This window comes from Apis cerana, linkage group LG6 (assembly GCF_029169275.1).
Source record: "Apis cerana isolate GH-2021 linkage group LG6, AcerK_1.0, whole genome shotgun sequence".
NCBI classification, from domain to species: domain Eukaryota; kingdom Metazoa; phylum Arthropoda; class Insecta; order Hymenoptera; family Apidae; genus Apis; species Apis cerana.
In genome coordinates, this window is record NC_083857.1 from 1,837,700 (window position 1) to 1,857,090 (window position 19,391).

The 19,391-nt window shown below is 20.2% G+C and overlaps 1 protein-coding gene across 8 annotated transcripts in view; it reads right to left on the reverse strand.

Annotated features, from left to right (window-relative positions):
- LOC107993483 (uncharacterized) overlaps positions 1–19,391 on the reverse strand; it is a 54,977-nt gene that overhangs the window by 29,819 nt on the left and 5,767 nt on the right. For 6 of the 8 annotated variants that reach the window (XM_062075931.1, XM_062075932.1, XM_062075930.1 and 3 more), the window contains 2 exons: positions 19,076–19,181; positions 6,077–6,233 (listed from right to left, as the gene is read on the reverse strand). In XM_062075931.1, coding sequence (XP_061931915.1) covers positions 6,077–6,233; positions 19,076–19,152 — 234 coding nt within the window. In that variant the 5' untranslated portion in view covers positions 19,153–19,181. Of the gene's footprint in view, positions 1–6,076; positions 6,234–19,075; positions 19,325–19,391 lie in introns of those variants that run through there. The other 2 variants (XM_062075929.1, XM_062075928.1) reach the window with 2 other exon arrangements.

Consider the following 19,391-nt stretch of genomic DNA (forward strand, 5'->3'; position numbering starts at 1 on the left):
TCTTACTATACAATTTTATAAAATTAAAGTTAATAAAATATCTCCATTTCAAAAATTACACGAAATATAAGAATATATAAATTAATTATTTTTCAAAACATATTGCTAAATTAGAATGAGCATAATAGTAAAACATTGCATTAAAGTAAACATAAATGAAAACATTTATTTTATGAAAATTTTTTTATACTACTTCATATTAGTTAACAGAAAAATATATGTTATTCTTGAGTTTTGATAAAATTATTCGAATAATATCAATTTTATTAGCCAAAAAATTAAAAAATATTGCTTTTTAAAATTTATTTTTTAATAAATAAATATAAATAAACACAAAACAATGTAAAAATAATTTATCATGAAAACTCATATCTTCTATTCAAATGTCTACAGAATTTCCTGAACTTTTCTAAGTAAAACCACAATATAACACCAATCAATATAACATTTTTTCAGTAATTCAATCTTAATAGAACAATACATCATCTTATATTATGAGAGAATGACTCAGATATAGTATGAAGATACGAATAAATAACAATGTCAAGGTCAACATATACTATAATATCAGAATTCCAGTTGTCAGGTTATATGGGTGTAATACGTCGTTGTTCATGTGACGGAACCGTGATAATCTGAATCACAGTTTATTAAGTGTGCTAGTCAAATGGAAAATTATCATGATCGCATAAAAGTAATTTTCATAATAGAAAGATTGAAAAATTTTTTTCTTTAATTGCGAATATTCTAATAACATAATTTTAATGAATAGAATGAATTATCTATATTGTATAAATAAAATAAGAAGATAAATAATATAATAATAATATAATAATAAAATAAGGAAAAAGTAGAAGAAAATTTAATTATACTTGGCATTCCTATTATTTTATACCGAATATCTTATATACCGAAAAAACTTATATAATATTATATCTTATATAATAAATAATTCTTTTTTTAAATAACATATGAAATTTCTACATAAATTGATTAAAGAATAAAAATTAAAGAATTTGATTCAAAATATAATAATTAATAATTATTAACAATAAATATTAATGATTATTTTGAGAATAAAAAATAATATAAATAATAAATATAAAATATCAATTAAAAATTTTTCATCAATATTTTATTTAATTTTTTTGAAAATTATTAATAAATATTTTATAATATTTACATTTTTAAAAATGTTTTGCAATTGTATTCTAAATACTTTTTTTATGAATTTCATATTTATAAAAATGCAACCTTTTTTTGTAACACAAATAGATAGCTTGAATATAGGTAGTTTAAAAATGTTAATTTTCTATATTTAAATTTAGTCTCAGTATATTTAGCTTAAATAATAAACAGAAAATAATTAGTATAAATATTATGTTTTATTATAAAATGAACTATGAAATTATTTCTCAAACTATATATTATTGGAAAAAATATTTCAAATAAAATTTATTTTATTTCAAAAGAAATAATGATAACATCTTATCCAAGTAGACATATGTTTTTTAAATTTATTATTCATTAAGGTAATCTTCATTTTCTTCTTTTTTTTAATGAAATATATTTTTATATTTGATGCATAATATATAACTTGTTCCATGAATTTATTGATTTAAATGTATTGATGTTCCATTAATGTTTCTAGTCATTTCCCAACATTCAAAAATCTTAAATGTTTCCAAGATTTCGTTCAAAGATCAAAGATATTTCGTTGATTCGATTGTAAACATTATATGAAGATGAGTAAATCAAAGATTCCAAATTTTTCTTTATAAAGTGCATAAAATTATGTAAATTTATCAAGAAAGAACAAAATATTTCTAATAATATGAATTATATAAGAAATGCCTATCAATAAATTACTTTTGTAATATTAAAGAGGATGCAGCTATCTTTTAAAGATACAATAATGCATTGACATTTGAGGTCAATATTTTGAATATCAAAGATAAGGAACAATTTCTGGACTTTCAACGAAGATAAGTTTTGAACGACAAGAACTTTCAATGACCTTGTAACACGAATATATGTATATCGATGAATTTGTCATCGAACAATATATACATTTATCAGAATAAAAATATTTAAAAAGTAAAAGTCATTTTGAAATCTTGAAGGATATGTGCATTCAAATAAGATTCGTTACTATCTCCATTGAAACAAAACAAAATTTTACTTTTTTCAACAATAATGAAATACTTTATATTAATAATTGAAAACAATATTCTTTAAAATTATGTCTTTATAAAAAATATATACAATATATATAATAATTATATACAATTATTATATAAAAAATACATATTAAATTTTAAATAAGATTTTAATGAGAAGTTAAAGAATTTAAATTAAACAAATAAAAATTATTTTATAGAAAAATTCAGAAAAGTTGTCATCAGAAATGAATTATTAATTCAATATATCTAAAAACTAATAGTTCCATGCTATATGTAGACAATTATATAGATATAAACATTCGATATAATTTATTATTTGATATAAATACATAAATCTGAAAAATAATAATAGATCTTTACCAAGAAATCTAATTATTTTCACATTTGTATATTAACTAGTTAAGATAAAAAATAAATCAATATAAATAATTTAAAAAAATTATTTAAATTTAAAAAAATTACTAATATAAATAATTTAAATAAATTTTATAAAATTTCAACAATGATTATATCTTATAAAAAATTAAATAAAATCTTTAATAATTAAAAACAAATTTGTTTTATATTCTTGTATACATCATTTACATTGCATATCTTCGTGTATTTTTGAATCAAATAATATTTAGTAGATAATATATATTATATATGTAAAAATATTTTTTATTAAAAATTATTCATAGTAATAATTTCCAAATTGAAAATGTCACAATGAAAGAATAGAATTCTATTATAATTATAGAACATAATTCTCTAAGAATTCTAAAATTCTTCGAATAACGCTATTCGAGGAAAATTTATAAAATCAATAGAAAAGCGATGAATCATAAAGTAGGTTAATAGAGAAGAGAGATCATTTCAAGATTATTTCGTGATAATAGGAATTCGACATTAGAATCGACTGATGCTTCGGAATCTATAATATATTCAATTAAGTCAACCATTATTATAAAATACTTTCATGATGTTAATTGTAAACAAGAGTAGGAGAAAATGTGAATTATATTTAACACATTTCCTAACCGTACATTCAATACAGATACAAAAATAAACAAGTTCCGTAGAATTCTCACTGAATTTTTGCAAATGCTAACCATAACTGAATTGTTCCTTAACTTCTATATTCTATGCTAGACTTTTACGTCATAATAATTAATTTATATTTAAAAATAAAGAAAAATAATTAATATATTAAAAAATAAATTGTAAATAATAATAATTAATAATTAAATTTATAAATTTTAATCTTTTTTTCAAGTTGGAAATCCAAATAAATCAACTCATCATATTAATTCATTACATAAGTAAATTGAGTATTATATAGAAAAATATATCATACTGAAGATATCAGTTAAAAAAATATTAATTTTGAAATCTTTCATTTTTATTAAATAATAGATAAAAGAAAACGTATGTGTGCTAACCTAATCTTTTACTAATTTAAATATGGTTAGATTAATGATATAAAAATCAAATTATACACTTCTTACAAAAGACAAGTTAAATAAATAAATTTCATTTTCAGTTTACATTTTCAATCTGTTTCGTATATAAAATCACTTTTTCTTAATTACGTCACAGCTTACATATATAAATACTTGTGATTCTAAAATTAAGCATCAATATACAAACTGTTACTCAATTAATAGTATTCCATAAATTTGATATATAATATAATATTGATTAGTGATATGTGAATTTTCAGTTTAAAAACACAATTTTGTGTGAGAAAATGCTCTACTATTTTTAGATTTATTTTTTCACATAAAATCATAATTTTTAGATACTATTAATCCAATGTACATATTACGATCACTATTGCATTATATTATATTTCATTTCATGATCACATGCAATTGACACGCGAAATGGTTCTTATAATTATCGATTGACACGAAACTGACACGAGGAAAGATCGAAGAAAGCACGCGCGCCCTCTTGGTTCGAAAAATAGTATTTTATTTTGGTTTCTAAAAATAATATATGAATCATATTTACATATGTTGAAAAGAATTTTTACTATCATAACAATTGTATTGGAAATAGATATTTAACAAAAGATATATTTCTCGCAAGAGAAACGTTCCAATTTCGTCAAATTTCTATTAATAATATCTATTATGGAACATTATTTTTCTTTATATTTCAATATCAACACTTCGAAAGGAAAATCATGGATACAATAAATTTCTAATTAATTCTTTTTCTTCTTTCTTTAAAATTCTATGAGATGAAATAAAATGATATAATTTGAAATTGTAAGGTTAAGTGAATTGTTTGAACGTGAATGTTGGTATGAACACTATTGTTTATTTTTTTATTTTTATTTATTTTATGTTTATTTTTATTTTTATATTTCTTTTTTTATAAATTCGTTAAAATTATAATCAAATATATGATAATTCTATATTTCTTATAGTTTCTTGTAATATTAAATTGCTTTTCTCTAGTAACATAAATATGTATACGATACTCGAAACGAAATTATTCGATCTAGTTATTTTCAATGTGCGTCATCTCTCTATCAGAACTTTGTTAATGACATATATAATCAACATGTAGTAAATAAATATTTTAACAATGATCGACTATATATGTATATATAGTCTACATACTCTATAATGTTCGTTGCAATAATTACCAATTCATGATATGTTAACAACAATATTCTTCATAATACACGTTGTTTTTACGCATATTGACGAAAATATCTCTGCACACATATCGTCGTGCACTATCGCTGGTATCAAGAACGCAAAAAGGTCAGCGTAACTCATGAAAATGAAGATCCATAAATAAACGATATTATGTCTTATATTTTCGTTTTACGAACGTTTTATATTATAATGCTTTATGATTTATAAATTTAACTTTGAATAAAAAGTAAAAAATTTAATGAATATAATTAAAAGCGCCATTACTTATATGAATAGTTTTTTATATTACAAGAGATTTATTTTTTTGAATATTAATGCATTGACTTAAATTTGACTTTAATTTAATTCTCATACATTTCTTTTTTATATCTAAAAATTTCAAATAAAAAAGAAAACATTTAATTGGAAATTTTATCTTCATTTGAAAAACTTTTCATTCAAAAGTTTTTATGCAACTAATATAAAACTCTAATTCCTTTGAAAAAATTTTTTATTTATTTAGATTAATATTGATTATAATATATAATATGTAAACTTAGTATTATTATTTTTATTATATTATATATAATAAATATATATAACAAAAATATTATATTATATTATATATTATTATATGTAAGTTAATTGTCCACAAATATAAAATATACATAAAATAATAATAATAAAATAATAAATACTTCAAGATATATTTAAATATATCTTTAAAAAAAATATTTATTCAATTAATATAAACTATAAACCAAATTCCATATTTATACATTTTTTAATATTTCTAAAAATACCAAAAAATTTCGTGAAATTCTTTTTTATATAAATAAACATATTTTAAAAACATCAAAATATTTTAAAATCGTTATAATTAAAGAAATAAAAAAATTCATGTATAAAAAATTATAAAAAAATTTTTTAATTTCACAAAAATGTTTATATTGAAAGATTAAATATATTTAAAATTCTTTATAATATTCTATAATTTCATATATTTTCTGTTACAAATATATTCTATTATAAAATCATATATAAATGTATTATTTTATGTATTATGTATTATTTTAATATAGATTGGAAAGCTTCAGTTTACCAAGTTTACTAGCAAAACTTCTAACATTTATTACTAGCATTACTGCCTTCTCTTTTACATTTTAAAAAATAAAAATATGCTATAGGGGATATCTTATTTAAAATTTTATTATTTTTATTATTATACGAATATAAAATTTCTAAAAAGAAAAAACATACCTTTCGAGACAAAAGACCAGCTGTTGGTGTACGATCGTTAGGATCAGATTCAGGAATTGGTTCATCTCGGTTCTCCATGTGCATACCGGGCCATCCGACCCAGACTCCATTTCCGCTTATGACAACCGGTGCTACCGCTGTCACAAGTCCTCCAGCACTAAAATACATAAAACGTAAGATTATGGTGGATTATATAAGGAAAGTATTCTCAAAGAGAAAAAAAAAAAAGAAAAAAAAAATGTCAAATAAAAAAAAAATAATATGCATATAATAGCATGAAAAATATCAAAATAGAAAAATAGATTTTATAAAAAATTCATATCCATAAATAAATATTATTCGCAAAGATTGCTTAAATTAGAATATTTCGTAAACTTTAGGGACAATCTTTATTATGATTTTTTGACCGTTATATTTTAAAACTCAAACAAATTCTAATGTCATTGGAGAAAGACAATACAACTTGTAAAAATACTAACAATATTTTAAAGAAATATAAATGCAAAAAGTATATATGTTTTTCGATGAAATTTAAAAAATTTAAATTTAAGTTGAAGATTCCTTTATATCTGTCACTAATTAAATATAATTCTATTCCTTTATACTTACTACTAATTAAATATAATCGGATCGAAATATTTTTAAATAACAGATATTTTTAAGTAACAGATATAGTACATTTATAATTAATAATAATAGATATATATATTTATATTAATCTGTTAATTGTGAAACACTTGTTAATTTTATTAATCATTAAAAGACAATATATTTTTATTAAAATATTTGATCACAGAGTATTCCAAAACAATAAAATTAAAACATAAAATATCAGGAAAAAAGCAAAAATCTTAGATATATTTTAAGTAATATAATTTTATATTTTAATTCATCAATTGATCCTTTTCAATGGAATTTATAAGATCTATCTAATCTATATCTAATATGAAATCAATATTATTTCAATTTTTTAGAAAACTTTATTATTTAAAAACAATTATAATTAATTATAATTATAACAATATAACAAAATATTTAAAATTATTTAAAAACAATAATTATCTCATAAACAATTATTAAATGTTAATTCTATATTATATGATTTTATATTTATTTTAAATCTATCAAATTTCTAATAATCTACTACATCTAAAAATGTAAATGCTAGGTAAGAAATGGGATAGTTTTGTTTATATTACTAGAAAGATTTTATTATCTGATCTCTCTTAGCAATTTTTATTAGAATTCTAGTAATTATCGATTCTAACCAACGAATTATTGTCATATAATAATAATATTGAAGATACCGACATAAGCTATGAAAAAATAACCTGCATGTAAATATAAAAGTTCACCAAATGGCCACTATTAGCGTATCGAGCGATAAGACAGGGATAATATTGAAATATTGAAAGACGTCTTCGATCAGTTCTCGTTACGGTTCGCCAAAGTATATATAGCATATATAACCATATTTACATAATGACAAATACATAGCAATTGTGTCAATCGCAGAAGTGCATCGTACATTCTCATTTTTATATAATTAATTGTATGATTCATCTTTGAACAGTTTATCACCATTATTAAAATTAATTGATGAATAAAATAAAAATAATTATAAATGTGATTATGTTTTTAATTTTCAAAAGAAAAATGGTAACATTGTGATATTATATTTTTTAAATCTGTGAAGTTTTATAGTTGAAATAAATATTCTAAATTTCAAAGATCTAAGACTTGAAAAAAATGTGAATAGTGCAATATTTTTTTGATCTCTATCAGAATTATAGGATATATTAAATCAAAATATACTATTATAATTGTACTATTAATGTATGATTGTACAATTATTACAACTATAATTCATTTACTGCGATAATTTGTTTAAAATATAAATTTTAGAAATATTACAAATTAAAAAATATTTAAACGTCTTATAATATTATTTAAAAATAAAATGCAAAACAAGAAAATATAGAAATAATTAAATTTTAAGAATTTAATATTTATTTAATAATTTATTTTCATTCAAATATAAAAGAATGGAATGTAAAAACTTTTTTAAAAATATATAACAAAAATATTATAAAAATGTGATAAAAATAAATTATTGACGACAATTTTTTTTTATATATTTCAACATTAAAAATTAAATGCATCGTAATACAATCAAAATTTGATCGTTTATTTAATTTAAAAAAAATTTTAATTTTACGACCATTGAATGTAACAAAATAATATTTTTTTTATTTCCATATTCAAGCTATCTTATAAATAATAAATGATTCTATTTTTTTTCTATTAATTTAGATAACAAAATACTTTTTCTACTACATATGCAAATCTTTATTATATATTTCTAATTATTAACTTGTATTAATTGTTTTTCTTATAATTAAGGTTAATTTTCTTATCTTGTACAAGATTATATTATTTTATTACTTTAAAAATCTTTATAAATAAAAATGCAAATTTATCTTATTATTATTTTATCAACATTATATATCTATCTATTTTCATTAATATATTCAAACAATTCTTATAGACAATTGTAATATTATTCAAATAAAAACAACTCGAACTATTATATTTCAATTCACAATGATCACAAATTTTCTGAGATGCCTGTGAATTAATGCGCCTTTTTACCTTGGCCCACATATCTAATCCAAACCCATCTCATCGCAAAGCCCGTAAATGGGCTTGAATGTCGTTGACTATATCATTGGCACATCATAATTATAAATTTGTAATGGAACTTGGCTGTCATTCAGCATATCTCAGCGCAACAAAGACTGATCGAACATCTAAATGATCATTCGCCGAAGGCTAGGTCAAATCGAACAATTTTCACCAGAAATATATTTTCATCTTTGTACATACGTATAAATTTCCCTGAGAAATTTGCCTCTTTAGATTTTTTTTTAACTACAATTTGTTTAAGTGAGTTTGAAAGCGACGCAATTCATTGAAAATAATCTAGTTATTAATAATCTAATAAATAAAAGAATTATATATTAAATTATAATTTAACATCGACCTGATGTCGATTTTAATTGTACGAAGCGCAAATTTTTTTAAATTAAAAAAATAAAATATAAAAAATTATATTTGATATTAAAATATTAATTTCGCTATTATTTTCCATTATATAATTAATTGATAAATTTTAAAGATAAACAGATAACACGTGACTACACGTGAAAATTTCGTTGATGTGTTACTGTTATAGGAAGAAGGAAGCAATTGATACATGCTATTATTACAACTGAATTACTCGAATGTGATCTATTTTGAGAATACCACGATTTCAGCGCATATATATGTGTTTCAGCACGAGTGAAGCATGCTCGAATTATTTGCGCTCTTCACTATATAACGATCGTGTTCGAAAAAATGATCTCTTACGCTTTTATTCGTGATAGATATCGGGATTTTCAAACGGGAGAAGAAAGAAAAAATATTCATCTTATTGCATGTTATTTTTAAATGCATTGATTAACGCGCTCGTTGAAACGATATTATTCAATCTCTGTCCGATTGAATTAATATATTATTCAAAATAATTAAGATATCGATAATAATTATTTTTAATAAATAAGATAAAATATTAATGAATATTAAATCATAATACGTGATACGTGATTTAATTTTTTTTAATTGAAATACAAAAAAGGAAAATAATCAATTTTAACGCATAAATCAAAAATCTCATTGTTAATTTGAAATTATAATATTATATATAATAATAAAAAATTTTATAAATCATTTCATGTTACGTTTAATGATACGTGTAGAATAAGGATAGATATATGTGACAATATAGTTCAAGGATGTCTATATTAAAATCAGAAAAGAATAATTACTTTTTATTTTTAATTATACATTTATTAATTATATATTTATTAAAATATATATATATATAAATATCAAATGCGAGGCAAATAATATTGAAATTAAATATTTTAAAATATTTAAGAAAAATTATATATATAATAATGTTTATATGTAATAATTTTATTTTTCTAAATCATATTTAAATTAAATAAATATAAAAACTAATAACATGTATATTTAAGTATATCTCTCAAGATATCAAATATCTTAAAAAAAACAATTCTTATTTATTAAATTATTTATTATTTATTAAAAATAAAAATGTGGAGAATAAATGGCCATTTGTTAATTTTTTAAAATTAATTAGAAAAAAATCATAAAATAATTGAATTGCTATACTTTCAATTAGCAAAATTTAAGTTTTTATTTATATTTCTATAAATCAAAACAATAATCTTTTTTAAAATATAAAAAGTATTGAATTTTTATATTACAAAAAATTAAAAATATTGAAAATTATTAAAAATTCATAGTACGTTTCGATAAATAGCATAAAAATTTTATTTTATTTTACTTTTAAAATTTCTTTTATTTTTTTAACAATTTATAAAAAAAATAAATATAGAAAAATAGTTAATAATCATTTCATTACAAATATTAATGCAAAAAAAAATAAATATAATACCTTCAAAAAATTTCGAATCGTTATTAAATTTTTGTTAAATGAACGATTTAATCTATCATGCACCTTATGTACTAGATTTTATTCGTCATCAATGATCACTTGCATTTGAAGTTTGTGTTTTTCCACAACATTTATATGTGTCTATTGTACAATCAAGGAAGTATTTAATGACTGTGACAATCGTGATAATATATTACATGGCGCATGTAACTCGCGCAGCCAGACACGCGGAAAGCACGTGGTTTCAGCACGCTGGCAAATACTTCGTGAATGAATGCATGCAACGTACGAGTCAATTTATGATGTTATATATTTATCGAATCTTCTAAAAATGATTATTGTCGTTATAAAAAAAGTATTCTAATTCTAACGAATACCGGTTATACTTAACCTTGAAGAATAAGTATACTTAACGAACGTTGAAAATATTGGAAGATTTCAAGGATTAAGAATAACTTGAAACAAGTTATCAGATAAACATATTACGTAACGAAGAACATAATTGAAAACAAAGAATCAACAGTTGTAGATAAGAATGTTTAATGAATGCAACGTGATCGTTTTTCATGTAAATCATGTAATACGATTTGGAAAACTTCCATGGAATTTTTGCATCACGGTTTATACGATTACATTATCATTAATATGAATTTGTTTTCATCACAATTTCTTCTACTTCTGTTACTTACTTTTCTGTTTTGGTTTATTTTGATTTATTTATTTTTTTTTACTTTTTTTTATTTTTTTTTACTTTAAAGCCATAATCTCAAGATTATTCGAAACATAAATATTATATAGATAATTAATCAAGAAATAATATAATTCGGACATAAATTGAAAATATAAAAATTCGAATTTAAAAATTTATCGAATATTCGACGAGATAAATTTGTCGTTTAAAAAAAATTGTGATATATTTTAAAAAAACTATTTTAATAGAAATACAAATCTTGACTGATTTTGATGGACATTCGTAAAAATAAGTAAGTGTTATACCTATAGATAAGATATATCATTATTGGAAAGAATTTTATTGAAGAGAAGAAATTTATTTCTCTTGCATTTTTCACGTGTCATCCTAAGAACTTTTTAAACATGAGTAGTATTTTTTTGATGTACAAACAATTTGCTAATATTTTATATGTGTTTAATCAAAAAGCATAAATTAAACATATATATATATATATATATTTTAAAAATATTTTTATGTACTTTAACTGAAAATAGAGCATGAAATGAAAAAATATTATTTTACATTTTTGACATATTTGTGTATATAATAAGTATATTATATGAAATTATATCATCTTTTTGTTTTCTATATCATCAGAAACACTGTGCATATAATAAAATTATAAAATTCAACGAAATATCATATTTGATAATAAACAATATTATATATAATATTAATTAAATATTACTAAAGTAAATTAGTGAAGTAAATTATATTATCTTCAAAATAATTTTATAATAGATTTTAATTATTTATATATTTTTTTTATATATTTTACATAATATAAATAATTAGAAATTCTGAATCATCCATTTTGTAAAAACTTTTTTTTTTAGAATAAAACTGGAATTTTTTAGAATAAAACTAGAAATTGATGACGTATTAATATATTTAAAATATCCTATCAAAAATATTCGCTCTATTCATTAATTCACGTATCATCCAATGTTTTAATCTTTTACAACTGTCTACTTGCAAATGTAAATGTAAATGGCAAATATTCGTAAATGTTTTAGGGAATATGTACATAAAAATACATTGATACTTTCGAATTTTTTTTTCACAAATCGGTTATTTAAAATACTCAGTAAATGCTCATAATCCTTCATGATTATTCGCTGTTCGTTATATGTTTTATGTTTCCATCAAATTTCGTGTTAGCAAACATCGTAAATGTTTTATGTAGTGTAGTATATCGAATTTTACAATTTGATCGCAGTCAAACAAGCATAAATTTAATGAATAAATGTGTGACGAATTTGTTTTGTTACTGGCAAAAAATTCTTTAATTCTTTAATTAATTATCTATATAATAAGTTATCAAAATTCATGATCCAAGATTCAAATTCAAAAAATTAAAATGAAAAGATTTTTAATAATTTTTAATAATTTTTAATAATTTATGAAAAAAAATGTTAAAAATAATGGTTTAGAAAAAAAAGTTCATTCAGAGTTTATTCCATATTTATTGCATGTTAAGATTGCGTAATAGAAAAAATAGAATAAAATGAAAGTAATACTTCAACTTTAAAATATGATTGTGTAGAATCTATTATGCTAATAAAAAACTTTTATAAAAAAATATTAAAGATATTAAATAAATATTAAAGAGAATATTACTAAATAAAATGAATACTTACTTATCTTATTGAATCATTATAATTTCGTATGACAATGTAATCTATATTTTTGTTTGATGATAAAAAATAAAAACAAAGAAAATGTTATAATTGTCTTTGACAACTCTGTTAATGTTAAACATTTAAAAAATTTAAATGTTTATTGAATCAGTTTATAATTATAAATGAATTTAAAAATAATGTAATTTTTGAATAAAAAAATTAAAATTAATTAAAAATTACAAGATCTTTTACTGAATAATTAAGAATTATTTTATATTACAATTATAATAAACATATAAATCATTTTTTATGTTTAAACTTATGTTTTCTATCAATTTTAAACTTAAAATTAAGTAACTAGTGAGTATTAAAAGTAATTTTAAAAAAAACCAAATTAAAGATCAAAAAATATGAAAAATAATTGCAAAAGAAATATTTATTATAAATATTATAATTATAAATCAATAAGAAAAATTTATTTTAGAATATCGAAAAGTTATTTTGTTTATGTTCATATCTATTATACATCAATAATATATATCAATATATATCAATATTATCTGAAAATAAATATATTCTAAATATTACTTTTGATCATATTTAAAATTTATATTCAAAGTCTATATTTAAACTTCATATCAATACTTATGTTAATACCTATTATATGTCGTCAGATATCTAACGTGTTATATTCCCCTGTTATGCTGCTTCCAATCTATATATTTTTTACGAGAAAAATTAAAATGGATATATAAAATTTGGTTATACATATAACAAAATAATTTACTTAAGATAAATAAAATTCTTTTTCTTAATAAAAATATATTTTGTTTACAAAAATTGTAAACATGATTTTTTATTAATTAATATTAATAAATTAATATAACTATATAATAATATATTAATTTAATTTTACCAATTCTATATAGCAAGATATCATATTGTTATAATTTCACATCATTGATGTTATGCAATTTCATTTTGATTGATATATTTAGAATATTTTTGACTTTATATTTCTAATGATGCGATTGCACATGATCGTGTGATCTCACTAAAAGACAAATCACATTATTTCATCAATACAATGTTGCATTTTGTTGTAATTTAATTCATATATATCATGTTATATTATTAAATTATTATGATAATATAATTATAATAATATATCATTTATCTATAATAATTAAATTTAACTTTGTGACAATTGTGAATATATTAATATATTAATAATCACACAATATTATACAAGAGAAATATAAAATTAATTTTTTTATTATGATAGAATTAAGAATTAAATTCTTTCATTTTTTTTGTTTCAAATGCATTATTTTAGATTAAGGTCTGTAATCTTATTTTGGAAATAATAACTAATTCAATATTGTACTTATTAGGTAAAGCAGTCTATATATTCTGTAATATCTTTCAATGCTATAAAGCTATATTATGTGTAAACATTATGTGTAGTAGAAAATGTATAGTCGATATTTTAAGAAAAATAATAGAATAAAAAAGAAAATGAAGAAAAATATTTTTAAAAAATTTAAAAAAAAAAGAATTATTTAAAAAATAATATATAACTGTGTTATAACTGTGTTATAATTAAATATATAACTGTGATATTATTAATCACAAAATAATTCAATCATGTCATTTGGCATAAATTATTATTTATTATTATATAAATTAATCTTAAATAATAAATTCTTTATTCTATTCTTCTTTATTTTCTCTTCTTCTTTTAGGAGCTACTTAAATAAATTTAAATTATATACTAATATACATAATATAACATATATTTTTTTAATTTAAAAATTGAAACTGAAATATATACCTTTATATGTCCTTCAAAAGCAAATATTAAGATATCTGTTCACTTCAAGTAGAACGTAGTAATTCAGTTTAATTAATTTCTACGTTATAAATTAACAAAAGTAATTATGAAAAGAAAATTTAATTTTATTATATATATAAGTAGCAAGATTTTTATCATAACATAAGATACATACATATAATATATTCTTTATAGAGCAAATTAATATATTTTATAATAATTATAAAACATAATTTTTTCTTAAAGATTTTTTAAGATTATTTCATTTTCTATAAGTATGCTAACATTTTAAAAGAAAGTGTACTTAACAATTGTTATAAGTATTATAAAGTTAAGAGTTAAGATTTCAATTAATAATTCAATTAATTAAAAATAATTACAAAATCAAATATTTTTAAACTGAAGTATTTTCATTGTCTATATTTTATGAATGCGATTAGATTAGATCTGTTTTTAAAAAGAAATTTATTTTCTTGAATACATGAAAAGACTGAGTGAAGAACAGAGATATTTTTATCTATACTGTGACATGATTAATTATTTCAATTCCTAGTCACGCACACTTTGTTATTTTTTTTATTGGTAATATTTATTAAGAAAGAGTATCAATAAACGATACTGTAATTCACACAAATAATCAGATAAAATTCATGACTTATATCACTGGAAATTGATAATAACTGTATTTGCCAACTATATATGTTTCGAAATATACAAAGACACAATAAATAACATCTCATTCTTTTGATCTAACAGATCAATTAAAATTGATTATAATGAAATATCTTGATCTAAAGAATTTTATAAAGAATATCAATGTAAGAATTATTATTGAAAACAACGATTCAATAAACAATAATTTAAATTTAAATTTTAAAAATTATATTTTGACTATGTATTCTTAGTATTTTTCTGATTTTTTGATATCTTTTGAAAAATAATATAATAATTATGTATTTTTTTACAATTTATCATTATTTTTTAATTATTTTTTTATTACAAATTTTTTGTAATCTTAAAAAAATAATGCATCGTTTCAAATCATCAAAAAAATAAAAATTAAGAAAGTTTTAAAGTATCTTTCGATTAACTTCCTTTTTGATCTATTTAAATAAAATATGTTGTAAAAATATAATCTTTTTAAGCAATTTTTTTCCTTTACATATAATTTTCGATCAGTTTTAATTTTCTAATTATATATATAAAAAACTTGATATTTTATTATTGATACTATACAATTTTTCCTATAGTGTGAATTCGTGACAACATATCTGTATACAATTGTAAATATAACTATAAACATTGTTTTCATAAACACAGAAAGTAATTGACAATATATACAATAGATAAATTTGTCAAAAAATTATCCCATTATAAATTTTAATAAGTTTGAAACATGTTATAAGACATGTAATATTTTGAACAATTTTTATGAATTTATTAAATTAATTATCCTCACAGATTTCAATGACATTGAAATACATTTTCAAGAATATTTTGAACAATTTTTTCCTTATATAAAACGAAATCCTAATTTATAAGGAGTTTGCGATTCGAAATATCTATATAAAATATAGAAATTAAATATAAAATAACCTTTCGACGAATTCAATGATAGAAATTCTAATAATAACGATTTTAACTTCAATATCTTTTAACATCTAATATCTATCTTTTTTTTTATTATATATATTTACATATTTTACAAAAGATACCTTTCAAATCCAAGTAAGAAAGTAGCTTTTCGAGCTTATCTTTTATATATATTTATGACCGGACGTCATTACGTTTATATAAACAGTTGATCAATTGACTTTAGTCTAAGTATATATATGTATATAGACGAATATATACATAGAAAGAATTTAATAATGATTTACATGCATATAAGTTTTGTTGCATACATATAAGATTATATAAAAAAAAAGTTGTTCGAAATGATGCTTTTAACAATATATTTCAAACTCATATAAGTTAGTCATTATTTCTTCTAAATTTTTGTAATATAATGTAAAAACAAAAATTAAATTCCTCATCAATAAATAAATGAATCAATATAAATATACCGAAAGTTATTATGTTGTTAAGTTAATATTTATTTTAGTATTTAAATTTATATAAAACAAATTTGTATTTATACATACAGATTTTACTTCTTTTATTAATAAAAATATAAATTTACAAATATAAAAAAAAAAATATGAAACAAATTTGATGCTTTATTATTCACGTATATCTATATATATATGTTATAAATATGAAATTTATAGCAACAATTTCTTAAAAATAATGATACTTTTTTTATTATTATTAACCAGAAATCGACAAAAATTATTATTAGTTCCTAATGGTACTTCTTTTGTTCACAGATTTCCATAACTGGAAGGGGAATTTCAAATTCTTGGAAACAGGATGAGTCAATGGGTCGAGGGATTGGATCGATTCAGAGGGTGAAATACATCGAGTTCCACGAAACGTATTCTTATGAAAAATTTCGTCAGTCTCTTTAGCCTATATATGTATTTAGAAGAGCAATTGTTTCCAACATAACTCCACGTGCAATATATAATCGCGAACTATTTATTCGTGAACCATAAATAAACATTACGAATGCAAGATCGATATACATCAGATGTTAAGTCACAATTAACGATTAATTTTAATTGATTGACGTCAATATATGAATAAAAGGAAAATAATACATTGTATAAAAAATTATATGGTCAAAAAATTATACAAAATTTTATTTAATTAAACGATTGTCCATTCAAATGAATATAATACTATTTTAACTCGTTATAATCAAAATTATTTCAGTTTTTATTTCATTTGATTTTTATAAATTTTAATTATAATATTTATATATTTTTTTCAATTATAACATAATTTAATAAAAATGTTGGATATTAAAAAAACTGAAAAATTACTATTGTTTGTACGAATCAATTTATTTTTATGTAGAATATCGTATATACTATTATATAAATACAATATATAAATAATATATTTATATACTATTTATATTTATATTTTTAAATAATTCCATAATTTAAATAAAACAGAATTCAGATTATAGAATTATGAAATAATAAATATTATTTAACAATAAATATAATTGCATTTTAAATTGATAAAATGAATTTAAATTCATTTATTTATCTTTAATTAAAAATATTATTGAAAATGCAAATATATTTGAATAAAAATCGTCCATCAAATAAGACATACTTTAATTGTTCTTAACGGTACATAAACAAAACGATTTATCGAATAATTCTATCGATTATGTTCAATTACCAACCAATAGCACTAGTAAAGAGAACCGGAATAAACTCCTAACAATATAATAAAAAAAGGTAATCGATTACTGTTACCAAATATTAAATATATAATGTCTTTTCTTCAATCAATTCAATTAATCAATGACAATGAATTCAATTAATCAATTTTCTTTAATTCAATCTCTTTTCAATCAATTTGAATAATAAAAAAAAAATGTCATAGACCTATATTTACTTTCAGATATTTCCTCATAAATATGGAAATAAAATTTTCACAATATTTTCAGTATTTTCGATGGGTATATTAATAAATAGATTTAATAAATCAAAAGATACACGAACAAGAGATTCACAATTCAATGTGTTTTCTCCTTCTTTTACGTCAACATGTTTGCTGATATTTCTATCGATTTGTTTACGCAATAGAATAAATTACCACGTGATCAAATATTCATTCGAAAGAATACTACCGTTTACATTCATTGTACAAATCTCTTAATAATTTAATAATATATAATTATATATTATTCGATCGTGATTTTTTTTTATATTCGTTACAATAAATGCAAAATTTTAAAATCTTATATACATTTTATACATTGAAATTAAAATTTTATACAAAAATTAAAATTTATTAAAAATATAATTTATATTCGTTAAATTTGCAATTAGATAATAATAAGATAAAAAATTGATACATCCAAAATGAAACAAGGAAAATTAAATGAAAAGTAATGAAGATATAAATATTGCAGTAAAAAATTGGGTCATTCGAGGATATGCATAATAACGATGAAGTAATATCACGTTCCGCGATCGGATCGCGTTGCAATGACCACGAGTGACGTGCATTCAACGCAGCCGCGAAATTCGTTTACGCATTTGTGTCAGGTAAATAGAGGATAAAAATAATATAACATGATGCATGCATAATAACGTTTATGAATAAAAAAAAAAATAAGAAAATAAAAAAAATAAAAAATCATCTATTTTAACATACTAACCTGGCCTTGCGTTCCAGTTGACCGGTTATTTCATTCCTCTTTAGCACGAACGGCAACCTGTTGCTCACGACGATCATGCTCCCGTTGGAGGTGAAACTACCAGGTTCTGTAGACATTTTGATATTTTCTGATCACCTATGTCAAACCGGGTAATCCGTGGAAGAAGAAAAAAAGACACCGCGAATGTATAATAGCGTCGCGCGACTCCACACACGAATGTCTCTTCTCTTTCTCTTCAATTCGTGTTCTATACGCGCGGCCACCGGTTCAACAGCGCTACTCTATACGAAGTGTCGTGTATCACGTGCGATCACGT